General features: G+C 57.3%; 1 protein-coding gene across 1 annotated transcript in view; it reads left to right on the top strand.

Moving 5' to 3' along the window:
- Positions 1-21,877, top strand: part of STX8 (syntaxin 8) — a 53,438-nt gene that overhangs the window by 14,252 nt on the left and 17,309 nt on the right. Inside the window, exons 5-7 of the mRNA XM_029057084.2 lie at positions 2,630-2,754; positions 4,058-4,150; positions 20,768-20,869. Coding sequence (XP_028912917.1) covers positions 2,630-2,754; positions 4,058-4,150; positions 20,768-20,869 — 320 coding nt within the window. The remainder of the gene's footprint in view (positions 1-2,629; positions 2,755-4,057; positions 4,151-20,767; positions 20,870-21,877) is intronic.

The raw sequence follows: 21,877 nt of genomic DNA, 5'->3' as shown, positions 1-21,877 counted from the left end.
TTGCGTTGCGCTCTCCCAAGCGCTTGGCACAGTGCACTGCACATAGGTAGTGCTCAATAAATACGATGGATCGGTCGATTGATTGATTCGGGTGGCTGGGATAAGGCTGCTTCCTTGCCACCGACCGGTGGGTTTTCAATCGGAAGGGCCGAAGCCCTCACATTTCCCATAGTGGTCGCAAGATGGCTCCAGTTCCTCATAAACTTTATGTCGAAACGTCGGAAGGGGCCAAAGTCCACCTGGCCTCAAGCTCTCTTCTGTTTGTACATTTCCCATTCTCCTCCTCTTTCTCCTCCTCCGCCTCCTCCCCTCCTTCTCCTCCTCCTCAGCTCCCCATTCTCTCCCCACTCCTCCCCGCCTCCCACCGTGCGCCCAGTGTAATGTGGCAGCTCGCTTCCCAGAAATGTGTTCCTTTTGATTTTAGGTCGCCGAACCATTTTGCGAACGGTGTTTGCGTTCCCAGCCCATAAATTGATGGAGACGTACAAGTCGTTCTTCGCTTCCATTTGGAAGCCGAGTTCTGGAGCCGGAGCGAAGGCGGGGGGCGGAGGGGAAAGCAAACTGGGCTGTTTTTCTCTCAGTTGGAGGAGCCAAAGGTCCTGCCCCTTGGCCTCAGGCTCCGCTGGGGAATGTTGGGCCAAGGCAGTGGATGGCTGGGGCGGATGGCCCCCTCCCGGCCCCATTTGCTGTGTTTGGTTCGCTCTTCGCGTACCCGCAAACTGTAAAGCTTCCAGGGGAAAAGACACTCACATCCTTAAGCAGAAGAGCAAACAGTTGGCAGTTTTAGGGTGCATAATGCAAAGTTTATTTTGGATGTTCAGACCACCGTATTACCCTTTGAAAATATACTTGGTTTCATTCTTCGGGCCCCTGGCATTCAAAAGTGCCTTGGTGGGAAACGTTAAATTAAGGGAATGGTTTTCCTGTAATCAGTTGGCGCCGTTCTGGATCCAGATAGGCTACGGAAAACAAGTCTGTGTTCCCCGGGCCGTACTCGGTGGAGCGGCGGCCTGGAAGAGGTGCTTCCCAGGAACGGAAAGTTCCATACGGCCGCTCCTGGCTCCCTCTTCATCCTCCTCTTCCTCCTCCTGATTCCTTCCACTGCCCTGTCTTCTCCCTGCCCTGGCAAATCTTGTTCCTCCTCTTCCCTCTGATCTCGCCTCCTGGTATGGCTGCTTTGCTCAGGGTTTCCCAGGGCTCTGCTTGGTTCCTTTTCCCTTCCACCCCCCGCCCCCCAGAGTCTAAGTGCACGTGCTGGGGAATCCTGCTGCCACCTACAACTCAACTTGGCAGAAAGCGACTCCTAGTGACCCTCCCCAAGTCTTCCCTGCCCCTCAGCTGCCCCTTGCTACCCTTCAGCTCCCTTAGCTGGCCCCAGCTGCCCCTCAGCTGCCTTTCAGATGGCCTTCTGCTGCCCTCAGTGACCACAGTGTTTTCACAATGTAAAGTGTGGGGTGACCTTTGCTATTATCTGTCCTTGGGTCCCCCAGACTCTCACTTGTCCAGCCTAGATACTTCCTTCCCCACCACCTTGTTTGAATCTACCCCTTCCTCTCCATCGTTTGTCCTAAAATGTGACCCCTTCAGTCCCGGACAGCTGAAACATCCTCCTTGGCTCCCTGCCACTAGCCTTCTCCTGCCTCAACCTTACACACCGAGACCAAGATTGGCCTCTCATATCTGCGGCTAGGCCATTCCAATTCCCAAAGCCTAATCAGTTCCCCGTTGCCCTCTACCCCACTAACCCAAGCCCTCAGCCCTCCCCCAGCTGGCTCTGCCTCCTCACCCTCTTTTCCCTCCCTCCTCCAGCTCTCACTTTGACCAGCAAGGTCATACTCCTCCCTTTTGGGCCCATCCCTCCCTCTTCGAAATCCCCATCAGGTGACTGCCTGTACCCCAACCTCTCCTTACCCGAGCTCGGGTATCTCTCCAGATTTAGGTCATCTTGGGGACCCCTTCCCTGCCCTCTCTCACTGGGCTTCCTCGTGCATCCAGACACACACATATGTGTGGGTGGTGCATTTGTCTCTTGGCTTCCCCAGGGAATTGTAAGTCCACCGCGGGCAAAGATCTTGGCCCGGCCATCACTGGTTCTGCGCCCTCCCCCCCCCCCCCCAGGTTTTTGCTCCGCGATCTGACAGGTCGTTGTTGCACTATGAGAGAGGATTCTTATGCCAGCAAGCGCTGGCCTGGATGGGGCAGGCATGAGGCGGCATTGGGAGTAGTTGTTCTTTGGTTATGGTATTGGTTAGGCGGTTGCTCTGTGCGAGGCACTAAGCCGAGCGCTGGGGAGGATGGTTTCGACACAGTCCCTGCTCCGCAGCCCAGGTCTGGAGGCCATACACCCAATGACAGACATGGCGTGAGAGCTGCCGTGCAGCTTTTCCTCAAAGTGAGGTCCTTCAAGCTGCGACCCTACATTGGGCCCTTACAGGAGCCGGGGTTAGTGCCGAGCTTCTCTCTGGGCTCCACAAGCTGCACTGGGAGTCTCCGGGAGAGGGGGTGGTGAGGGGAGGGCTGGGGAGCCTGGTGCTTCCTGGGGCGGGCGGGAGAGCCACTCGCTGGCCCCGGCTGAACGGGAGAGCAGGGTGGGTTCTGAGAGCCGGGTTGTGGTGTCTGTCTCCCTCAGGTCCAGCCTGATTCCTGGAGGGCCCAAGCGGGCAGTGACCAGCCCGTGGCTCGTGGAGGAGTCGGAGGAGACGCAAGGCCTGGGATTTGAGGATATCCGGCAGCAACAGCAGAAAATCCTCCAAGGTACCAGCAGGCCCGGGAACCCGTCGGTGCGCTGCCTCCCTGTGCCCGGACGTGTGCTTGCCACTCCCAGCCTCTACCTGGACAGTGGGAGTCTTCTGTGTGGAGACACTTCCCTTTCTCGGGGAGCACAGGGGAATCATCTTGAGTCATCGACCTGCTCTTGCAGGTCCTAAAGGTGTCCCCACCGGGCAGGTCCTTTCCGTGAAGCTGCGGAGGAAGAGAGGCCGTGGGGCCGTTGCATGTGGCACTCCGGCAGGCCAGAGATTGGGTCGGGGGGCTGCTGGCAGTGGGGCTAGGGCACCGTCGTCCCCCAGTCGGTTCCTGGGCAACACAGACTCACGCTGTCGGTGTGCCCGCCTGAATGGCGGGCCCAGACCCCAGGGCATCTGCTCACCGGGGCCTAGAGGGGCCCAAGTCGGGGTGGGGACCCCTCCAGCCATCTGCTGTGCTGCAGGGATGCCATGCTCTGGATCTGAGGGTGTCCGGAGAGAAAACTGCTAGCCGGGCAGAGGGCCCAGAGGACTCCGGGTGCTGTAGCCCAGGACATCCAGCAGCATCGGTAATCAGAGTAGTAATATAGAAGCAGTAATCACTTTATTTATTAGGTGTTTTCTGTGTGCAGGGCACTGTACTTGATGCTTGGGAGGGTACAATATAACAGACTTCCGTGTTCCCTGCCTACAGCGAGCAGGGAGCAGTGAGCTCTATACTGCAAGTATAGAGCGGGGAGGGACATTAAAAGAAATTGCGGATGTGAGCGGAAGTGCCTTGGGGCCGAGTGTGGGGTGAATATAGGGTGCGGATCCAAGTGCAAGGACAGCGCAGATGGGACAGGGAGAAGAGGAAATGAGGGCTTAGTTGGGAAATACCTCTTGGGAGAGATGTTATTTTAATAAGGCTTTGAAGGTGAGGACGGTGATCGTCATCTGTGAAAAGGGAGGGAGTTCCAGGCCGGAGGCAGGATGTGGAAGAGGGATCGGCGGTGAGCCAGATGAGTGGTAGTGGCGGTGGTGATGTCCGATGAGCCTTCCCAGGGTGCAGAGAGTGAACTATGTGCTGTGGGAAAGGAGAGCTGGGGGGACAGTTAGGCCCGGCCCCGGCCCCCCTGGGGCTCAAGGTCTATAGCAGGGGAAAGATGAAACAATAGAAACCCCAAAGCAATATAGAAGACAAAGGCATAGTTGTTTGTAGCAGGAGGCCCAGGGCAGCCGGGCAGGGTGACCCATCATCTGGGCCCCAGGCCGATGGGCACAGGATTATGGCCGGCCGGAGGATGACCAGGTTTGCGTCCGTTTCCTTGCAGAACAAGACGCTGGCCTCGATGCTCTCTCCTCGATCATCAGCCGACAGAAGCAAATGGGGCAGGAGATCGGGAACGAGCTGGATGAACAGAATGGTGAGAGCGGCCCGGTGGGCACCACTGGGTTCATTGGGGCTGAGTGGAGTCGAGCGAGGTTTGCACCAAGGAGGGGCAGTGAACGTGACGCCGGGTTGCTGCCCTACGTGGCTGGTCGGCCTCTGCCAGGGCTTCCTTCTCCCCCCGCTGAGGCTTTCCTTCTCGGTAGTCTGAGTCTCGGAGACCTGTGGCAGGGGTGCCGGGAAATGGGACTGAATCTCCAGGGTGTCTGGCCCAAGCAGAAGCGCCAGAGGGTCTTGCAGATGTCCAGCTTCCACAGAGGCCACCCTGAGGCCGGTGGCACCCTGGCCCAGCCTTCAGAGTCCCAGGGCTCCATAACCCCTCCGTGATCCCACCAGGAGCACCCACTCCTTTAGGGAGGACTAGAGGACTGATTCCCTGGAGAAGACACTAGTGCTAGGAAAGGTCCAGGGGACATGTAGAAGAGGCAGACCAGCAGCTAGATGGAGAGAGACCATAACAACAATAACGGAATCACCATTAAAAAGGTTGCGGATTATGGCAGAGGACAGAACGTTCCGGAGAGTATATCCATGGAAAGTATATCCATGGAGTCGCTATGAATCGGGAACGACTTGACTGCACGTAATAATAATAATAATAATAATAATGATAATAGAGGCCTGGGTCTTCTGTTCATTTGCGGGTGACATGATGTGTTGGACCGAGGCTGGGCCTGGATGCCACTGGCCTGCTGGGTTGGGCAAGCGTTGGATAAGCCCCTTAGCACTCTGAGCCTCAGTTCTAATTAAGATGGGAGCGTCGCAGTCGGAGATGTCGGGGACTCGAGAGATGTGATGTGTCCGAGCTTTAGAAATCGAAGTTCTGGAGTGTCTCATGGGAGCCTTGTGTTGGAGGAACAGGAGATGTCTGAATCGTAGTCAGGGTCACTTTCGGCCTGGATTAAATAGCTCCAGTGGCGGCTCGTGGGCCAGGCTCGGCCGGATCCCTTCAGGCCTGAGCCTCAGACTGTGACCGGCCTTGCAGGTGGGGGTCAAAGGCCAGTCACCAGGAAGGACTGCGGGTCAGAGGTCAGTCACTGAGAGGCTGAGAGACCTGTTCTGGCTGTGTTCTGATCTCAAAAGGGAATGAGGACTGTGGCACTTCGGCGTCTGGGAACTAATGGGTGAAGAGTTCCCCGAAGAGGTGGGGTTTCGGGAGGTTTTGCAGAAGAGGAGAGCTATGGTCTGGCAGGTCAGTGGGGGGAGCGGCAGGAGTGCGGAGATGGAGGCCGGAGAGCCGAGAGTGAGGCCCAGTGAGGAGGTGAGCTAGGAAATGGCAAGCTAGGAAATGGCAAGCTAGGAAATGGCAAGTGACGAATGCCGCTGTGGGTGATGGAGCGATCTGGTGGAAGGCCTCAGTGACAAAGGCTGGATGTCGGGGCTCACCATCAGCTACAAACTCAGCTCTGCCATCTGGCTGGGGTTTCTGGGAAATTCCTCAGGGAAGAGCAGGAGCCTCTCCCCTCCACCCCCCAACCCCTGGCGAGGAGCGGCCTATGGTCAGGATCAGGTGTCTACCGTGCCAGGATGTGGGGAGAATGAGCGTAGCGCGGGTGGCCCCCGGATCCCCCCGAGGCTCAGCTCCTATGCCGCTGATGTGGCCGTTAGCAGAGGGTCGGGCCGGGGACCCCACGGCCTTTTCCTGTTTGCTCTCAGAGATGGAATGTGTGCGATATGGGGGAGCCGGCCAGTGGTTTATGGCCCTGCAGGCCCAGCAACCCTTATTTATCAGCACTTGTGAAAGGTTGAGAATCGGACCAGTCGGGATCCACTTCCTCCCCAGGGCCCTGTCCGATCTGGCAGGAGCTGGCCTTCCCCGGGCGGGGTGACTGTCCAGGAGTCTCCCGCCAGCAGGAGGCCCTCGGCTCTGCTCAGTTCCTTTTCCCTCTTCGGCCCGGTTGGACTTGGGGGCCCTGGCTCTGTGGGATTGCGTTTTGGGGGGTTGCAGTTTCAGAATGGAGATGAAGTGCCCTCTGCTGCTCTGTGAGCGAGTTGGACCTGGAATGGCCAGAACTGCCCAGGTGGACGGCCTGAGGCGAAGCCGGGGTGAAAGGGGTGTCCACGGGGTCAAATACCCTTCCGCTCCCTCTTGGGGATGGGCAGAGGCGCCAGAGCACTGCAAGATGTGAACTGTGCTGCAGGGAGCATGTGCCTGTAGGAATCCACCTTCTCTCTGCCCTGGTTTCTGCCTTCCACTCTGCCTTCATCTCTGCCCAGGCCTCTGCCCTTGTCTCTGCCCCGGCCACTGCCGTCAACTCTGCCCAAGCCCTTGCCTTCATGTCCGCCCTGGTGTCTTCCCTGGCCTCTCTTCCCAGGGTCCTGCCGAGAAGAGGGGGCCTCCGCTGTGGCCTCTGCCCCGCTCTCTGCCCCGGCATTTGCCAGGCGGTTCTCTCCCCCTAGGAAGGCGTAAAAACATATCTTCCCAGCTTAAACCCAGCGAGCTATCTGGTGGTTGTCACCTCACCGTGGGGAGAGCTGGGAAGACTCTAGTCCGGGGGCTGCCTGGCTCTCCCCAGATCTGGGGGTCTGTCAGCGAGTCACTCTCTGCTGCTCAGTCTCTCAACATCTCTCTCCCTCCCTTTCTCTCTCCCACACTTTCTCCCTCCCCGTCTCTCTCACACCCGTTTTTCTCCCTCCCATTCCCTGCCTCCCCACCCCCACCCTCAGGTGCCCCCAGAATCACTTCAGTTTGTCAAACTTCGTGGCGGCGGCGTTCTGTGCTCACAGGGCAGGCATGTGGAATCCATCTGCCGCTCTGTGGAAATGAGGCCCTCGTGGCCTTGCTGGAGGGCCGCCCCTCCCTCTCTTCCCCCATTCCCTCACAACCCCTTCCTCCCTCCCCCCTCCGGCTGTCATCTTTCCCCTGGACTGGGGTTGGGGGGCTGGGGCGGCTGGGTGGAGCGGCCCAAAGCCTGGGAGGCGTTGGGCCGTGCTTGGACTGTGTTGGGGCCGGCTGCCGGCGGTCATTGCGTCGGTCTGTCTTACGGTTGGTTTTCTCAGGCAGCGCTGCACCGCGGCCGCGGTGCCGAACCAGACCGAGCGTTTCGTCTGGACCCCGATTCCTGTCCCAGCAGGCACGGTCTTGGACTCTGTCTCTGCTCCTCGGGCCGCCCCCCGCTCCCAGTCTCTCCCGTGGGCCCAAAACAGGGAGTTTGTGTAAGTCGCCGGGCAGGACCCACTGAGGAGACCCCTATCCCTGCAGCCAGTGGCCCTGGCTGGGCAGCAGGAAAAACCTCTCCCCATGTTGCTTCTTTTTGTTCCCGTTCAGCGCTCTGGCAGAGGAAACCACGCGGAACGGAGTGCTCCCGCCGGCCCTGCCGGCTCAAACAAGGGCCACCCTGCGTCGGGGCGTGAAGGAGTGTGCCGGCCGGCGGGGGGTGGGGGGCCGGCTGGCAGGCTGGCAGGCCGGCAGGATCAGCTGTGATTAGGAGCAGCGGGGCCTACAGAGTGTCTTCCCAGAAGGTCATTCTCTCTGCACCCCGGAAAGGGAAGCCAGGTTCAGTCCGGGAAGCCCACACCAACAGGAGCGCTGGGTGTCTGGGATGGAGGGAAGACAAGCAGGGAGGGGACTCTGGAGCCCCAGCTCGATGTTTGGGAGAATAGTACGGCAACCCTTTGGGGTCACGTTTAGGGTTGCCCAGGTTGGGTAGGGATAGGGCCAAGTTGGGGGAGAGGCTGGCCTGCACCCTTGCCCAAAGGCCCCAGGTACCTCCCGGACCAGACGGGATCCATGGCAGGAGGCCAGTCAGTCCGCTAGCTTCAGTCCCAGGTTACAAGCCAGTGGTCACGGGCCTCTCCCCCTCTCACTGCCGACATCTCCGCTTCAGCCAACTTCATCTCTCCCTTGGCCGGCTCCTGCCCCAGCTGTAGTCGCTTGCCCGGCCGCGTCCATGGCCGCTGTGGAAGGGGAAGGGACTGTTGTTTCCGAAGCCGGCAGCGGACCGTGTAGAGATACCCAGCTCAACTGAGGAGCTGAGCACGTGGCCATGTATCCCAGAATGGCCAACTGCTGGGCTGCTACTCCAGAGCCTTGGCTTTCAGGGACTGGCAGAGCCCAGGCCTGTTGACAGTGGGTCGAGGGGTACCATTGTGCCCCCTCCCCCACCCTGGGGCCTGTGTTCAGGGGTCCTGGCCATTGAGTTGGCCGGGCGGCTACTTAGGCTGCTCTTGGTGTTGGACCCCCAGTGGGGAGACTCGCCACCTTGAGTCCTCGACCGTGCAAGACGAGGGTACTAACGTGTCCCCAGAGTTTTGGGCCTGCTGGGTGGGTGGCCACCCTCTCTCCCGAGGACCTGCCTAGCATGGCCACGGGCTCCCTGAAATCCAGTGTCATCCCGGCCAGGGATGTGCAGAATGGCGAGGCTTTTCATCCCGACAGTCGGCTCTTCTGTCATCTTCCCTTGGAGTCGAGCCTGCGCCCCTGCCATTTCTCAGGGAGCTGGTGGCAAGGCTGGCCTGGGGTCCCGCCCGGTCCGTTCCCGGGGCCCTGAGCCCCGCTCTACTTACCTGCCTGGCCCTAACGCTCAGATGTCCACGAGACCGTCGGTGATTTGTACCTGCTGAGTGAATCTTTCCCCAGTCAGCGATGGGGATGGGACGGAGAACCCGAGGGCAGGAGCTCAACCCCGATGCACCTGAGCCAAGCTAGGACTCCGAGTCCGGGCTCCAGGGCTCAACGGGGCCGCCTTTGCTGCCTCCTTGGCGGCGATGCCAAATGGAGGAGTTGAAGGCTGGCCGGAGCCCCGGCCCTCTCTGGCCCAAGTACAAAGGCAGGACGTCTAGCAGTTTCCGTGAGCCCGAGATGGTTTCGGTGCAAAGGCTTATGCGAACACTTCCCAAGGAAATGCCAAAATCCACACTGAGAATGACTAAGGAGTAGCAATTTTTCCTTTTCCCACTGAGAGTGTGATCGGAGATTCACGGGGTTTAGGGTGACCTCAGAAATAACTTGTTCCGTCCCAGCACATGCAGGGAGAAGGTTTGTTGTACCACCTGCACTGCCCCGTTGGCCGGGGTCTGAATCGGCGATTAATCTTGATTTGGTAGGATTTCAGAGTTTTGTTTTTTGGCACATATGCTCAACCTATTATACCGTAAATCCCCCACATTTCAGCGCATGTCACCCTGATTGTTCCCTGCTGCATTGAGCACGGCCAGTGAAATATTCAAGGTCAGGAACTTGGATGCTTTATCCACTGGATTCAGGGAAACCGATTTATCGTTCTGTCTCAGCAGAAAGGGGTGGTTTCTTTTAGACCTATATCATATTGGCAGCCGATCCAGGAAAATAACCCCAAGCTTTACGCGGGCGGTTTTGAGGAGGCTTTGCTCCGTCCCTGTCGGGAAGGATGGCTGCGTCCCGCAGAGAGAACCACAGTGAGACTCAAGGTAGTGGAGCGCTATGATCCTTCAAAACACCAATGTTTTTCAAGTGTAAACTATGTACCAAGCACTGTATTAAACCCTGGGGTAGTTAGAGTACAAAATAATACAGGATGTGGCAGGCACTAGAGTGAAACTTTTAACTCACCCCTTCTCTCGCCAAGCTGCTAAGATGGCCCTCCAGCCCGTTGGCGGCTGAGATGCAGCTCATTGGGTTTGACCCAAGTGGCCTCCTGGCCAGTTCTCTGCCACTGATGTTTGGGTAGAAGGCGAAGGGCTTGGGCCCTCTCTCACCACCCCGTTCAGTTCTGGCCTCTCTCCCTCTTTGAGTCTCCTGATTGACTCTCCGCTTCCAGGCCAGAGCTGCACCGGGGTAGGGACTCTGACTTGGGAGGAGGGAGGAGGGCGGCCCCCTGCTTGGCTATCAGAAGACTTGGCGGAGCTGCAGAGCCGCCTTCAGGCATTGGAAGTGTTTGATGAGGTTGGTTGTGCCCGCTTATCTTTGCAGCCTGGGCAAAGAGAGTCATTGACCAGCTGTAGGAGATGGAAGGGAAGAAAGGAGGGAGAGGGAGAACACCCGAGGCAGAACCTGGAGTTGCGGGGGTGGCCTCCTTGACTCTTTACCTTAAATCTTGCCACTTTTTCCCACTCACCATCTCCCGATTCCACCCCTTGTCCTCCCACCCTTCCCCAAACTCTTGTCCTGTCGTAGCAAGGCTATCATATCAGCCTCCTCCCTGGTCTCCCTGGCTCCAGCATCTCTCCCCCCTCCCATCTATCTGCCACCTGGATCAATGACTCAGAGCGTCGCCCAGCTCACGTCAAGGCTCCTTCCTAGCCTCCGATGGCTTCCCATGGTGGGTTTCGAGACTGTCCACCGTTCTCCCCATGGATCTTATCTGCTCTCTTCAACTACTGTTCCCAAGCTCACTCTCTTTATTCTTCCCAAACTAACATTCTAACTGCACCTCACCTTCGATCAACCAGTATCATTTTTTGGGTGCCGGCTGCAGGCCAAACCCCGAGCTAAACATCTGGAAGAGTGCAACAGAATCAGTCGGTCACATCTTTGCCTTCACGGAGCTTGCGATCTAGCCAGGGGGACATGCTTAACTCATTTGCAGATCTGAGCAAGAAAGAAAAGGTATGTGAGTTAGCTCTTGACCCTCTCACCTTCATCCCCTGGCTCACACTGTTCCCCTGGCCTGGAGCTTCCTCCTTCACAAATCTGCCAGAAATCAAGTTCCTTGACCCTGACCTGACCTGACCTCCTTCTGAGCCCTCCCCAAATCCTGCCTCTTCCAATGGGCACCGCCCCCCCCCCCCAGTTAATTCCCACACCCGAGCCATACCCACCCCACAGTCACCTCTAATTCTCACGTATGCATTTATACCCATCCTCAGCACTGGTGTGTGCGAATACACACAATTATTTATTCTGAGTAGCCTCTTGGTAGCTCTCCTAAAAATATTTCTCTGCCCTGATAGGCAGCATAAGTCCCTGTAGGCTGGGATGGGCTTTCTCCTCCTTCTTCTCTCCTTTTCTAAACTCTTAGTATTTAGTGCATAGCCCTCTGTGAGCACTCAACAAAGACTATGACTAGGTAAGCCTGGGTGGGAAGGAAAGGTGCGTATTGGGAGTCAGCGAGGGACAGGGAGGGTGTCACTGAAGCCAAGGACCTTTGGGGACGGAGATGGGGAAAAAGGTCTGAGGTCTGGGGCCGCCAGGCCTGCCGGGCTGAGCTCCGCCTCCCCCCATCCAGAGAACCAGGCTTCCCACGCTTGGCACCTCAAAATCAGGGAGGACAGGTCCACAGTGGCCCATTGGAGAAAAATGTCTGGACTCCAGTGGATCGAAAGCTCCCTGAAGGCCAGAGCTGCCCCTCTACTTGCCTAATTCAGACGTGCCCAGTGCCGTGCTGTACATCCAGTGGGTGCTCATGATGATCCCCCATTGAAGATACCCATCTCCCTGGGCACTCAGACGACCAGGCCCTGTCACCCTCAGAGAGTGAACAAGAGACTCTGACTTCTGGGTCACCCATATGTCCAGTTTGGCGGACTGGGCAGCAGGCCACACCCAGCACTGGGGTTGCAAGGAGGGGCACGGAAGCCATGGCACGCTCGCTCTCTGGCCGCCGAGTGGGAACTGCCCCGCATCCCAGGTGAGGTCACGGGGTCACCGAGCAGCTGTCGGCAGGAACAGCTGTGACTCCTCTCGGTGTTATCGGCTGTGAACCGGGAATGCGGAGGTGAAAATCTTGGACTCCCGTCGGTTCCCGCCCCCCGCCCGCCGCGGTGCGGCTCCCACGCCAGGAAAGCGCTGACTCTGGCCCTCGTTCCCAGATTGGGTTGGAGCGTCCTGGGAGGCTGGACGTCTGGACGCGTTCGGTCACAACAGGAAATGAGTCTGGCACTCTGTACCTGCACCTGCTGGGGCCTGCGGCCATCCCGGCCCCCAGGCCGTCTCTCCATCCGCCCCCTCCCATCCATCGGTCCGTGTGTTCCTGCCGCCCCGGATCAGGAGCGGGGTCCCAGGAGATGAGGAGGTGATCTAGTGGGGCCGACGTAGGCCTCCCTGAAATGGGACTACCCCGCACTGGGCCAAGAGGGCTGGCAAGACCTAGCGCGGGGTAGAGACGGTCAGGAAAGGACAGACAAGGTTGGCCAGGGATGGGACCCTCCTGGGGCCGCTACGCTTCCTCGCCGACCGTGACCTTTGTCACAGCCAGCCTGGACTGTTTGCGGAGGACCAAAACGGGCCTCGGGGCATCCCGAAGTTTAACCGGACGACGGCCGGGGACAACCCCGATGTCAGGCCGGGGACCGGGGCCCCAGAACCTCCAGCTGCACCCGTGGAGTCGGAGTTGGTTTGGCCCACTGGGACAGGTGTGGGGCGTCGAGAGAGTGTGGTGCTGCATGGCCGGGTTTCAGGCTTGGGTCAGATCAGATGGGGGGTTGGGATGGGGGGACGCTCACAGCGGGGAGGGGGCCATCCCTGCAGCTCTAGCTCTCAGCTCTCAGCCCTGTTCCAGTGAACAGGCTGCAGCTGCTGCAGGCGGCTAACTTCAGTCGCCCTCGTGTGGGCTGGTTAAAGGGGGATGTTCTTCCCAGCACCTCCCTTCCTCCCCCCGCCCCGGCACATCCCCCCCCCCCCCCCCCCCCGTTCATGTGATCCTGATGGATGGATGCAGGCTCACAGCAGGATCTCGCAGCTGGTATATCATTTCAGGTGCGGAAGAGAGAATCCTTCTTGTTGATGGCTCCTTGAAGCTGCGCCCTAAACAAGCCCCGAGCCCCAGCTGCTCACAATAGCCAGAGAAAGCTGGAAGCTGCAAAGCCTTTAGACGGCCGAGGGGTCTTGGCCGTTGTAATAATCCTGCCGGGAAGGCGTGCCGTCGTGCGTTTCCAATCCTGCACGATGATTTCGTCAGCAGTCAGGCCTCCGGTCCGGAGCCAGGCAGAGAGGGCCCCGGAATGGGTCAGGGGCCCAGCTCCCTGTGTTTCCAGTGGCGTCCCTGAGCCCAAGCGAGCTCCCGGGATCCCTGGGTCCACCTCTCTGATCTGCCCTGGCCCCGGCGCCTGGCCTGGCACAGAAGATTCCCCCGGCCAGAGAGAGTGCAGGCTCCTGGGGCACCCACGGGATGGTGGGAGTTACAGGCTCTCCGACCCAGATCACCTCAGCACTGCCCTTGTCCCACCCCCTGGTGTCATCCAGCCACCACTGCTGCCCTCCACTTCCCTGCAGAACTAACTAAGCCAGTGTCCAGGCAAGAGCCAGCTCTGCTAGACGTGTGAGCCTCAGTCTTCACTCATCTCCAGTGGGGCCTAGGCGGACAAGGCACTGGGGCCCGATGGGCCCAGGCTCTGTCGGTGGTAGGGATAGGAGCAAATGGAACCACTGAGGCCATCTCCTTTGGGGCCAAGGGGCTGTGAGGCCCAGATGGGACAGGACCTGTCTGACCTACTTTTCTTATAGTTACCCCAGCACTTAGTACAGTGCTCTGCTCGTAGTAAGTGCTTAACAGCTTATCCTTATCATGGACTCTAGTTGGTCCTTGCTTTCTTCCCTCAGAATCTGGACTCCAGTCGGTGATGGCTCCCTTTTCTTTCCACCTGCCCAGCAAACTGTGCGGGCGCCGACCCGAGCCGGACGTACGGCGAGCACACTTCAGCGCCTTGTTCGCTGGCCGCTCACGTGGTCCTCGTCCGTTCCCCTCCTGAGAACTGAGGCCCCACCTTCTGACGCTGTCGTGACTCTCCCACCTCGGACGTGGCTTTGCCTGATGTCTGTCGCTGCTCGGAGCCCACCAAGGGACTTGTTCCTTGCAAGAGAGAGGGATTGGGCTGGGCTTTGGGGACGGGCCTGACTGAGTCGGGGGAGGGACCAGAATAGCTGCTGTCTTGGGGTTCCCTGGGTGAAGCTCCCCATTTGGGGTTCTCAATTGTCAGTTCTGTGGCTGGTTTTGCAAAGCACAATGTACTGTTCTGGGACAGACCCTGGGCCTCCCAACCCAGGGTGGTACACTGGGAGGACCACTGGAATGCCGGCAGGGTATTGGGGAAGGCTTCCTCCTGACCCCATCCTTGTGGTTCAGAATCTAAGGACAGGGAGGACTTGCCAAAGGAAAAGGGAGTTTTGTGTACTTCATCAGGTTGCCTCTCGCTCCTCTCAGGTCCAGCCCCAGAGGCTGCAAACGCTGCGATCCCATCCGGGAAATCGTCCCTAGTTGAGACGTCTCTCGGCTTGAGGGCACCAGATGCAGGAGAGGACACCAGCTGTGCCCTTCCGCGGCCCTGTGGCTGACTCCAGGGCGTCATTCAGCCTGGCCTCGGGTTGCGCCATCTGGACCCGGCTGGACGGCTGGAACATTACTGTGATGTGAGCGACTGTCGTGTGCAGTCAGGACTGGGTCAGGATTTGACTGCAGACTGCCAGGCTTTCACCATACATGCTCAGGAGGTCATATGCCTGGTCCCCAGCCTGCACGGTGCCCCGTCTGTTGGGGAAGAAGGGAGGAAATCAGTGGGCGCTTGCAGCAATGGAACCGCAGAAATGGCCTTGGGTGTTTCTCCAATGAACCTTTGCCCAAGAAGGCAGGGAATCAACAGGTCTACTTCTCTGTATGGGTGTTAGGCTCTCTCTTCTCCTAGTAATACTGACTGGGTGCTTCCTATGCACCAAGCACTGTGCCGAGCCCTGGGGCAGATGCAAGGTCATCAAACCCGACACAGTCGCTGTCCCATATGGTGCTCACAGTCTGGGCGGGATCGAGAACAGGAACCTTATTCCAGTTTCACAGCTGAGAAAACTTGGGCCCAGAGATCCGCCAGGTGACTCGCCCGATATCACAGAGTAGACAAGTGGCGGAGTGTTGACCGGAACCCAGGTATCTTGACTCCCGTTCCCATCCTCTTCCCAACTGGCTCAGAAAGAGGAACTCGTGAGGAATGAGTGAACTCCCGGTCCGTTCCTCTCCCCGTCCCCCACCCAGGCCCCCTCCCAATCCCCCGCCCGAGCCCCCCCGGCCGCAGCTGACCCCCGGAATGCAGGGCTGTCCTCTGCTTGTTTTTTGCTCTGCCTTTTGAAGTCCTGCAGAGAATCTGGAAAGGCCACTGGCTTCCTGTTTGAATTGGGTTCTGCTATTTATCTTTCCTTAGAGCAAAGCCCCCCCAAGCCCAAGGGTGGCCCCTCGGGGACAGGGGGCACTGGCCCCGTAACCCGCAGCTTAAATCTCCCCCCGCTGGAACTAATGTCTCCGCAGACGGAGGCAGAGCTGGAGAAACGAGACTCTCCTCGCAAGGTGCTTGGGAAATGCCCCCCTCCAATCCCCAGAGCCTCCAAGCCATCAGGCCTTTGTCCTGGCGGAAGGGGCGGGCCTGCAGGGGTTAACCCCCGGGACCCGGGCACATCAGTCACTGCTGGGCCAGGCGGGAGGGGCAGGTTCCCATCTGCCTGGGGCTGACCTCCGATGGGCTCCTCGGACTCAGGCCAGGGTAGTCGGTCGTTTCCCTCTCGCTGGCTCTGAGATTCCTCGACCCGTGACCGGGTCCATTCCTCTCAGATGGACCCTCCAGGCTCGAGCCCGTCCACTGGCATTCTGGGGATGCCTAGTCAGGAACTGACCGAGGCAGGGGTGGGGTTGCACAGGTAGAGGGGCTGCCTCGGTCCAGGTTTCCTCGCTCTGCTGGGCTGACAGAGCTGCAGCAGTAAAGTATTCAAGACCCTTGCCCACCAGGCTGGGCTGGTGTTGTTCCAGCTGCCTCTCCATTGGACCAGGAGGGTATTTCCTTGTCAACAGAGAATTTAGGAATTCTCTTCCTCTTAACACACCCCAGGAATTTTCTAGCTGGGAACAGCTGTGTCCTCCTTCACGGCTTTCCAAATGACTGCTTTGTGGCAGTTGGGAAAATAGATGGCCGAGCCCATCTTCAGAGTCAACAGCTGAGTAGTGGGTCCTCCACTTGGAAAGTGATGCCGCCCATGGGGGGGCCATGTCCACAAGTTTGCCTATGGCTGCGGGAAAAGCTCTCGCCCACTGTCCCACCGGGCCTGTGAAAATAAGGTGGGGCCCCTTTACTGGCCTCAGGCCGCCCAGGCAGCCCCCTCTAGACTGTAAGCTTGTGGGCTGGGAATGTGTCTACCAACTCAGTTACATTTTACTCTTCAAAGTGCTTAGTACAGTGCTTTGCACACAGTAAGCACTCAATAAATACGATTGATCGATTGCTCAGGTACCGGCATGAAGAGGGCAGAGGATTGTCGAGCCGCCAGCAGGACCGGCGCTTGAAGGGATTTTGCAGGGCAGTGGTGGGGACCACTGAGCCATCCATATCTTTCCCTCCATCCGTCTTCCCCGTTACCCTGCCCGGCTGCTCTCGCTGCGAGACGGCACAGTGGGGAGAAAGGGGCGCAACCTGTGGCTGGGGTACCGGGCATCGTTGAGATCTCAGCAGTCACAGCAGACACTGATGGGCCCTCTCCCATTTCATAAGCCGTCGGGGAAGGTGAGGGTGGAGGTGGTGGGGGGACTCTTTTCCACTCTCTGAGGAAAAGCAAAAATAACCAAAGACCCCGGTGACCAGTACCTAGGCAAGGGCACAGATTTCAGGGAGAAGGTGGCCAGTCTCCAGGCAGTAACTTGCTTGGCTAAGCCGCTGGAAGACAAGGAGGGCAAAGAAAAACTCACTGGAGAGTGAGTGGCCAGACAGGGAATGAGGTGGCCTGGCCGGGAGGCGAGTAGTCAAGTGTGGGGAAGTGCCTGTTTTGCTGTCCTCCGGCTTTCCGGACTGACAACCCCGCAGTTGGGCACCTTTGGCACGGACCCCGGTCTCAAAAACTGAGTCCCGGCTGGGGAGCAGGGACGCGGAGCTTCCGAGCTGAGCTCCTGGTTTCTGGCCCCCAGGGCATTCCAGAAGGAAGTGGGTGGGTAGGAGGGCTTGGAGCTGAGCGTCAAAGCCTCTCTACCAGCCTGATGCCTTCTCGCCCCCACTGAGCAGTGCTTTCCAGCTGCCCTGGGGCCCACGAGGTTCTTAAGGAAGGAAGCCGCATGGCCTAGTGGATAAACATGGTTCTGGGAGTCAGAAGGTCCTGGGTTCTAATTCTGTCTCCTCCCCTTGTCTGCTCTGTGACCTTGGGCAAGTCACTTTTCTACTGTGACCTTGGGCAAGTCAGTTCCCACATCTCTAAAATCAGAATTAAAACTGTGAGGTTGGACTGTGTCCAACCTGATTAGCTTGTATCTATCCCAGTGTTTAGAACAGTGCTTGGCACATAGCATTTAATAAATACCATTGTTATCATTATTATTATTATTATGAGGCTGGGAAGCTCCCTGGACAACAGCCCCCTTTCCAGCTATCTAGAAGGTGGTTTCCCAGTTTGCAAACTTTCTCGTAATTAGCAGTAGAAAAAAATAGATCGCTTTATTCCTCAACCTACTTCAGTTTCTTTTGCTTCTAGTTTAAACCGTCACTTGGGAGAACCCACTGATCTTTCAGAACTTTCAATTAAGGGGCCCATTATCTCACTCCAGATAGAGGGAGGAGGCTATTGGAAATCCCACTTCATGTAAATATCCGTATTGCCTGCTTTCTATCACTTGGAGTTCTGAACGCATCTGGAATGAAAGTAGTTCAAATAACATTCACGAGAACTATTTTGGTTGGCGCTGTGACATTGTGGGATATGCCAATTTGTAATGGCTCTTGGAAACAGCCAGTTTGACAATCTCCCTGAACTATCCCCCTGAGAAATAATTCAATTAAAGACAACCAAAATGAATGCTTAGGGCTTTTGTCTCAATAAAACAAAATAGCCAGCAAGCACGACGTATCTGGGTTCTGTGGCTCCGTCAAACTCTCCGATCCCTTGCTTCGATTTCCCGTGGAGGGGGACATATTGATTCTTTCCAAGGGTTGGAATTCCTCGCCCTTCTGAGATGATTCCCTGTCCTACAGGTGCCCGGTCCTCACATTCTTAGAAGGCTCTGTCCACGACATGGCTACCATCCGTTCCCCAACCCTTGGGACCCTGTGATTGGAGTGGGTGGAAGCCTTGTTCTTTGGGATAAAGGGGAAAGTATGTGCCCCATGCGATAAATCTGAAGTTGAAGAATTTTTACTCCTGTTCCGGGTGTGTGTGTGTGAGTGAGTGTCATAAACCTTGGCTTAGTTTCCCGCTGCTGCCACCTTCTTGGTGGGACTTGGCTCCTCTTGGGTCCAAATGCTGCCTGACTGACATCTCTTTTCCTTGTGCCCTAGGGAATCCATCCCAGAGCTAGAGGGGACAGGGCTGCCCTCCTGGCAGACAGCTTCCTGCTCCCTGTGATTCGGATGCCTTGAGAGCCGGCTCAGTCCAGCAGGAAGGGGAAAGTGAGGGAGAAACCCTCCCACCCTCTCCTTGCAGGGAGCCAGCCTGGAGTGTGCAGTGTGTGAGTTGAGAGAGGCTCCAGGAAAGGCAGGGCCACTCCATATTTTCTCTGGATTGCCCTGTAGCTTTTTTCCCCTTCCCTGTTCCGGCCACCACCGAGAGTTTGGAATCCCTTTTGCACAGGCAACCCCAGGTCCTGGATGGCATGGGACAGTCCCAGACTTATGGTTTCTGGACCCCCACCTAGGGCTGAGGTCAGGATCTCAGATTTCCTCCCACAGCAGATGTTTCTGGGAGATGTGGCCCCGAATGGGCTCCGTGCATGCTAGGTTCATTCATTCGATCGTATTTATTGCGCACATACTGTGTGCAGAGCACTGAACTAAGCTCTTGGAAAGTAGAATTCAGCAGTAGAGAGAGACAGTCCCTGCCCACACTGGGCTTACGGTCTAGAAGCTGGGACACAGACATCAAAACAAGTAAACAGGCATTAGTAAAAATAAATAGAATTATAGATATATACATATCGAAACAAGTAAAGAGGCATCAATATGAATAGAATTATAGGTATGTACCTACGTACGCAATTGCTGTGGGGAGCAGGGGGGTAGAGCAAAGGGAGCGAGTTGGGGCGGCGTCGGGGGGAAGCTGAGGAAAAAGGGAGCTTAGCTTGGGAAGGCCTCTTGGAGGAGGTGAGCCTTCAGTAGGGCTTTGAAGTGGGGGAGTGTGATTGTTTGGCAGATTTGAGGATTTGACTGGGTTGCTGTCTTGGTTTTCCACAAGTGTTTCTGGGAATTGTAGAGCCAGAATGAGCCCCTGGGCCTGCGGGCCCTAGAAATATTTGTGCCACCCTCCCATCTTCGCCTTGAAAAGAATATTAGAGATCATTGGATTTTAATGAATTCAAAATATTCTGAATGAATCTGTGGATACCTGGCTTATAAAAAAATCCCTGCCTCTTTTGAGCCTTCTTCCTGCATCCTCTCGTCCTCATTGACCCATTCCCTTCTTCCCTCCTCCTTTCAATTCCTCCTCCTTTCACTGTTTCCCATCTCCCCACTTCCTCTCCTCCCCATTTTCCTCCATCCAAAGCCTTCGGGGAGGATTCCCTGGTTTAGGCTGCCAATTTTCAGATGTGCTATTTTTCACAGGGTCTGGCAGAGGTAGGGTTTAACTCTCTGACCAAGTGAACGTGAACCCGAGGCTGAGCTCGAAGCCATACCCCCTTGAATCCAGCAGTTTCGTGTTGCCCACGCTGCTGTTTTTAAAAGTTTGAAGGCGTGTGTCTCCTCCTGCCCAGCCACGGCACTTATAAAAATAATAATTAATAACTTGGGTATTTGTTAAGCGCTTACTAGGTGCCAAGCACCATACTAAGCACTTAAACGTTTTCCCCCTCCCTTGACTGACCTATCATTCCCTCACCTATCGTACCCTTCAGCATGCTCTCCCACCCACTTGAATGCTCACACTCACATACGCTTAGATGGAGTGATGGGAAATCTAGTTTCTAGCTGTAGAGTCTTGATGAAGTCATTTGGGAAAACATAGCCATGAACGGAGGAACGGAAATCCTCACATCCAACCCTTTCTTGGCCTTTAAACAGTCCCTTTTACAAGTCTGTTTTTGGGGTCGTGATCCCGGCAGAGTTAATATGGAATCGGGGTCTGACAGCTGGCCGGCTCCTCACTTGCGTGGACAGACCATTCCTTGAACCAGACTCTGATTTCTGGATCTTTTGCTGGAGGTTGATGTGCAGTCATTCTGGGGGATGATCAAAACAAGTTCCAGAGCTCTGTGTAACCACCACTTGTGTGGCACGTGAAAGTGCTCCGGGGAATCGCCATTTGGCCCTCTCAGTCACCTCGTCAGTTGGACCGGGTGTGGCAGTGCCCCAGCCTCCTCAAGGGCAGCGTCAGCAACGCGACACTCTGGACGGCCTGCCGCAGCCCAGGCCGGGGCTGGGTCTGGGGCCGGAGCCAGGGCCAGGGTAGGGATTGGGCTAGATTGGGGCTGGGATGGGCCTGGCCTGGGACTGAGGCTGGACTAGGAAGAGTGCTTCAGCCTGCCACATTTATCAGCTTCGTCTTCCCGTTGCTGTGCCGGCACTTCCCTCCAGCGGCACCCCAACGGTTTCGGGAGTGGGTCTGGCCTCGGGGGCCTAAACGTCCTCCACCAGGGTCAGCCCACGTCTCCAGCCTCAGGGGCCGGGGGAGGGGAGGGGAGGGTGCCGGCACAGGCCCTCACAAACCCATCTTCCCTGCAGGGGGGAGCAGTGCGGGGGGTGGGCACCCCAGTCCCGGCCTGGGTCCTGATGAGGCGTTCTGCTCCTCTTCTAGAGATCATCGATGACCTCGCCAACCTAGTGGAGAACACAGATGAGAAACTGCGCAATCAGGCCAGGCGGGTGAAGATGGTGGACAAGAAGTCGACCTCGTGTGGTAAGAGATGGCGGCATGACCAAGAAGGCCTTTCGAGTTCACCAGGCAGTTGGTATTTTTGCAAGAATTTTTCAGGGGGAGCCCCGAAGAATGCCCTATCCCAGTGTCTGTAGCCGGGCCAACAGGTTTCCACACCTTCGACTACCTCGGCCTCTCAGGGTCGCTGTGCCCAACAGCCTGTCAGCTTGGCCTGATCCCAGCCCTAGCCCCTTAGGGGAGCGGTTGCGCCTTTCTGGCCTTGGGTTCACAATACTCGCCATCATCAGGAGCCACCTGACTGCAGGGACCTGTGACCTATTGCCCTGTCTCCGGCCTTCAGCTGCCAGAGGGGATCTCGACAGGTGTGTGTGAATGGGCAGGTAGACAGAGATATGATTTTCTGGAGTGGTTGTGGGCACGTGCATCTGTACGCTGGGTGTGTGAGTGTGTGGGTGTGGTGGCGGGGGGGGCGTTCAGTCACCAGCCCAGGCGAGAGTGAGCGGGAAGGCCAGGCCCGGGAATGGTGGATCTTGGCCACTCTCAGCTGGGAATGTACAGCGGTCCGAGGAGGCACCCAGTGGCATGGGGGGGACACGGAGAGGGGTGCCGAGCGGTGGCCCACAGGACTCGGCACTGCCGCCAGTCTGTCCATCTCATTTTCATGAGAACGTGCTCATGAAACTTTCTTGCACTGGGCATTTGTTTCTGGAGGGGTCAGCCCAGTGGGAAAAAGGAAGCAAATTGATTCAGGTCTGGCCAGGCTGATCATCAGAAAATCCTTCGGGGATGCTGTGCCCGAAACTTGTCCACCACTCTCTCTGAATGACTCTGCCTCCCTCGGGGCCCCGGGCAGGTGACGCAACCAGCCCAGTGGGGCAGGAAAAGTTTTGCGAAATGAGTCAGTCGTATAGAGCCGTTGTGAAGAAGCTAATCCTGGGATCGAGGCACACAGGAAGCAGTAACTTTCCCTCCCCATAGGGCGGACTGTTTATGTCCAGCTTTGGCCAGATGAAGGAGGTGTGGAGCTCC

This window comes from Ornithorhynchus anatinus, unplaced genomic scaffold (assembly GCF_004115215.2).
Source record: "Ornithorhynchus anatinus isolate Pmale09 unplaced genomic scaffold, mOrnAna1.pri.v4 scaffold_264_arrow_ctg1, whole genome shotgun sequence".
NCBI lineage: Eukaryota > Metazoa > Chordata > Mammalia > Monotremata > Ornithorhynchidae > Ornithorhynchus > Ornithorhynchus anatinus.
Note: the sequence above shows the minus strand (reverse complement) of the source record. Positions and strands in the feature narration are given on the sequence as shown.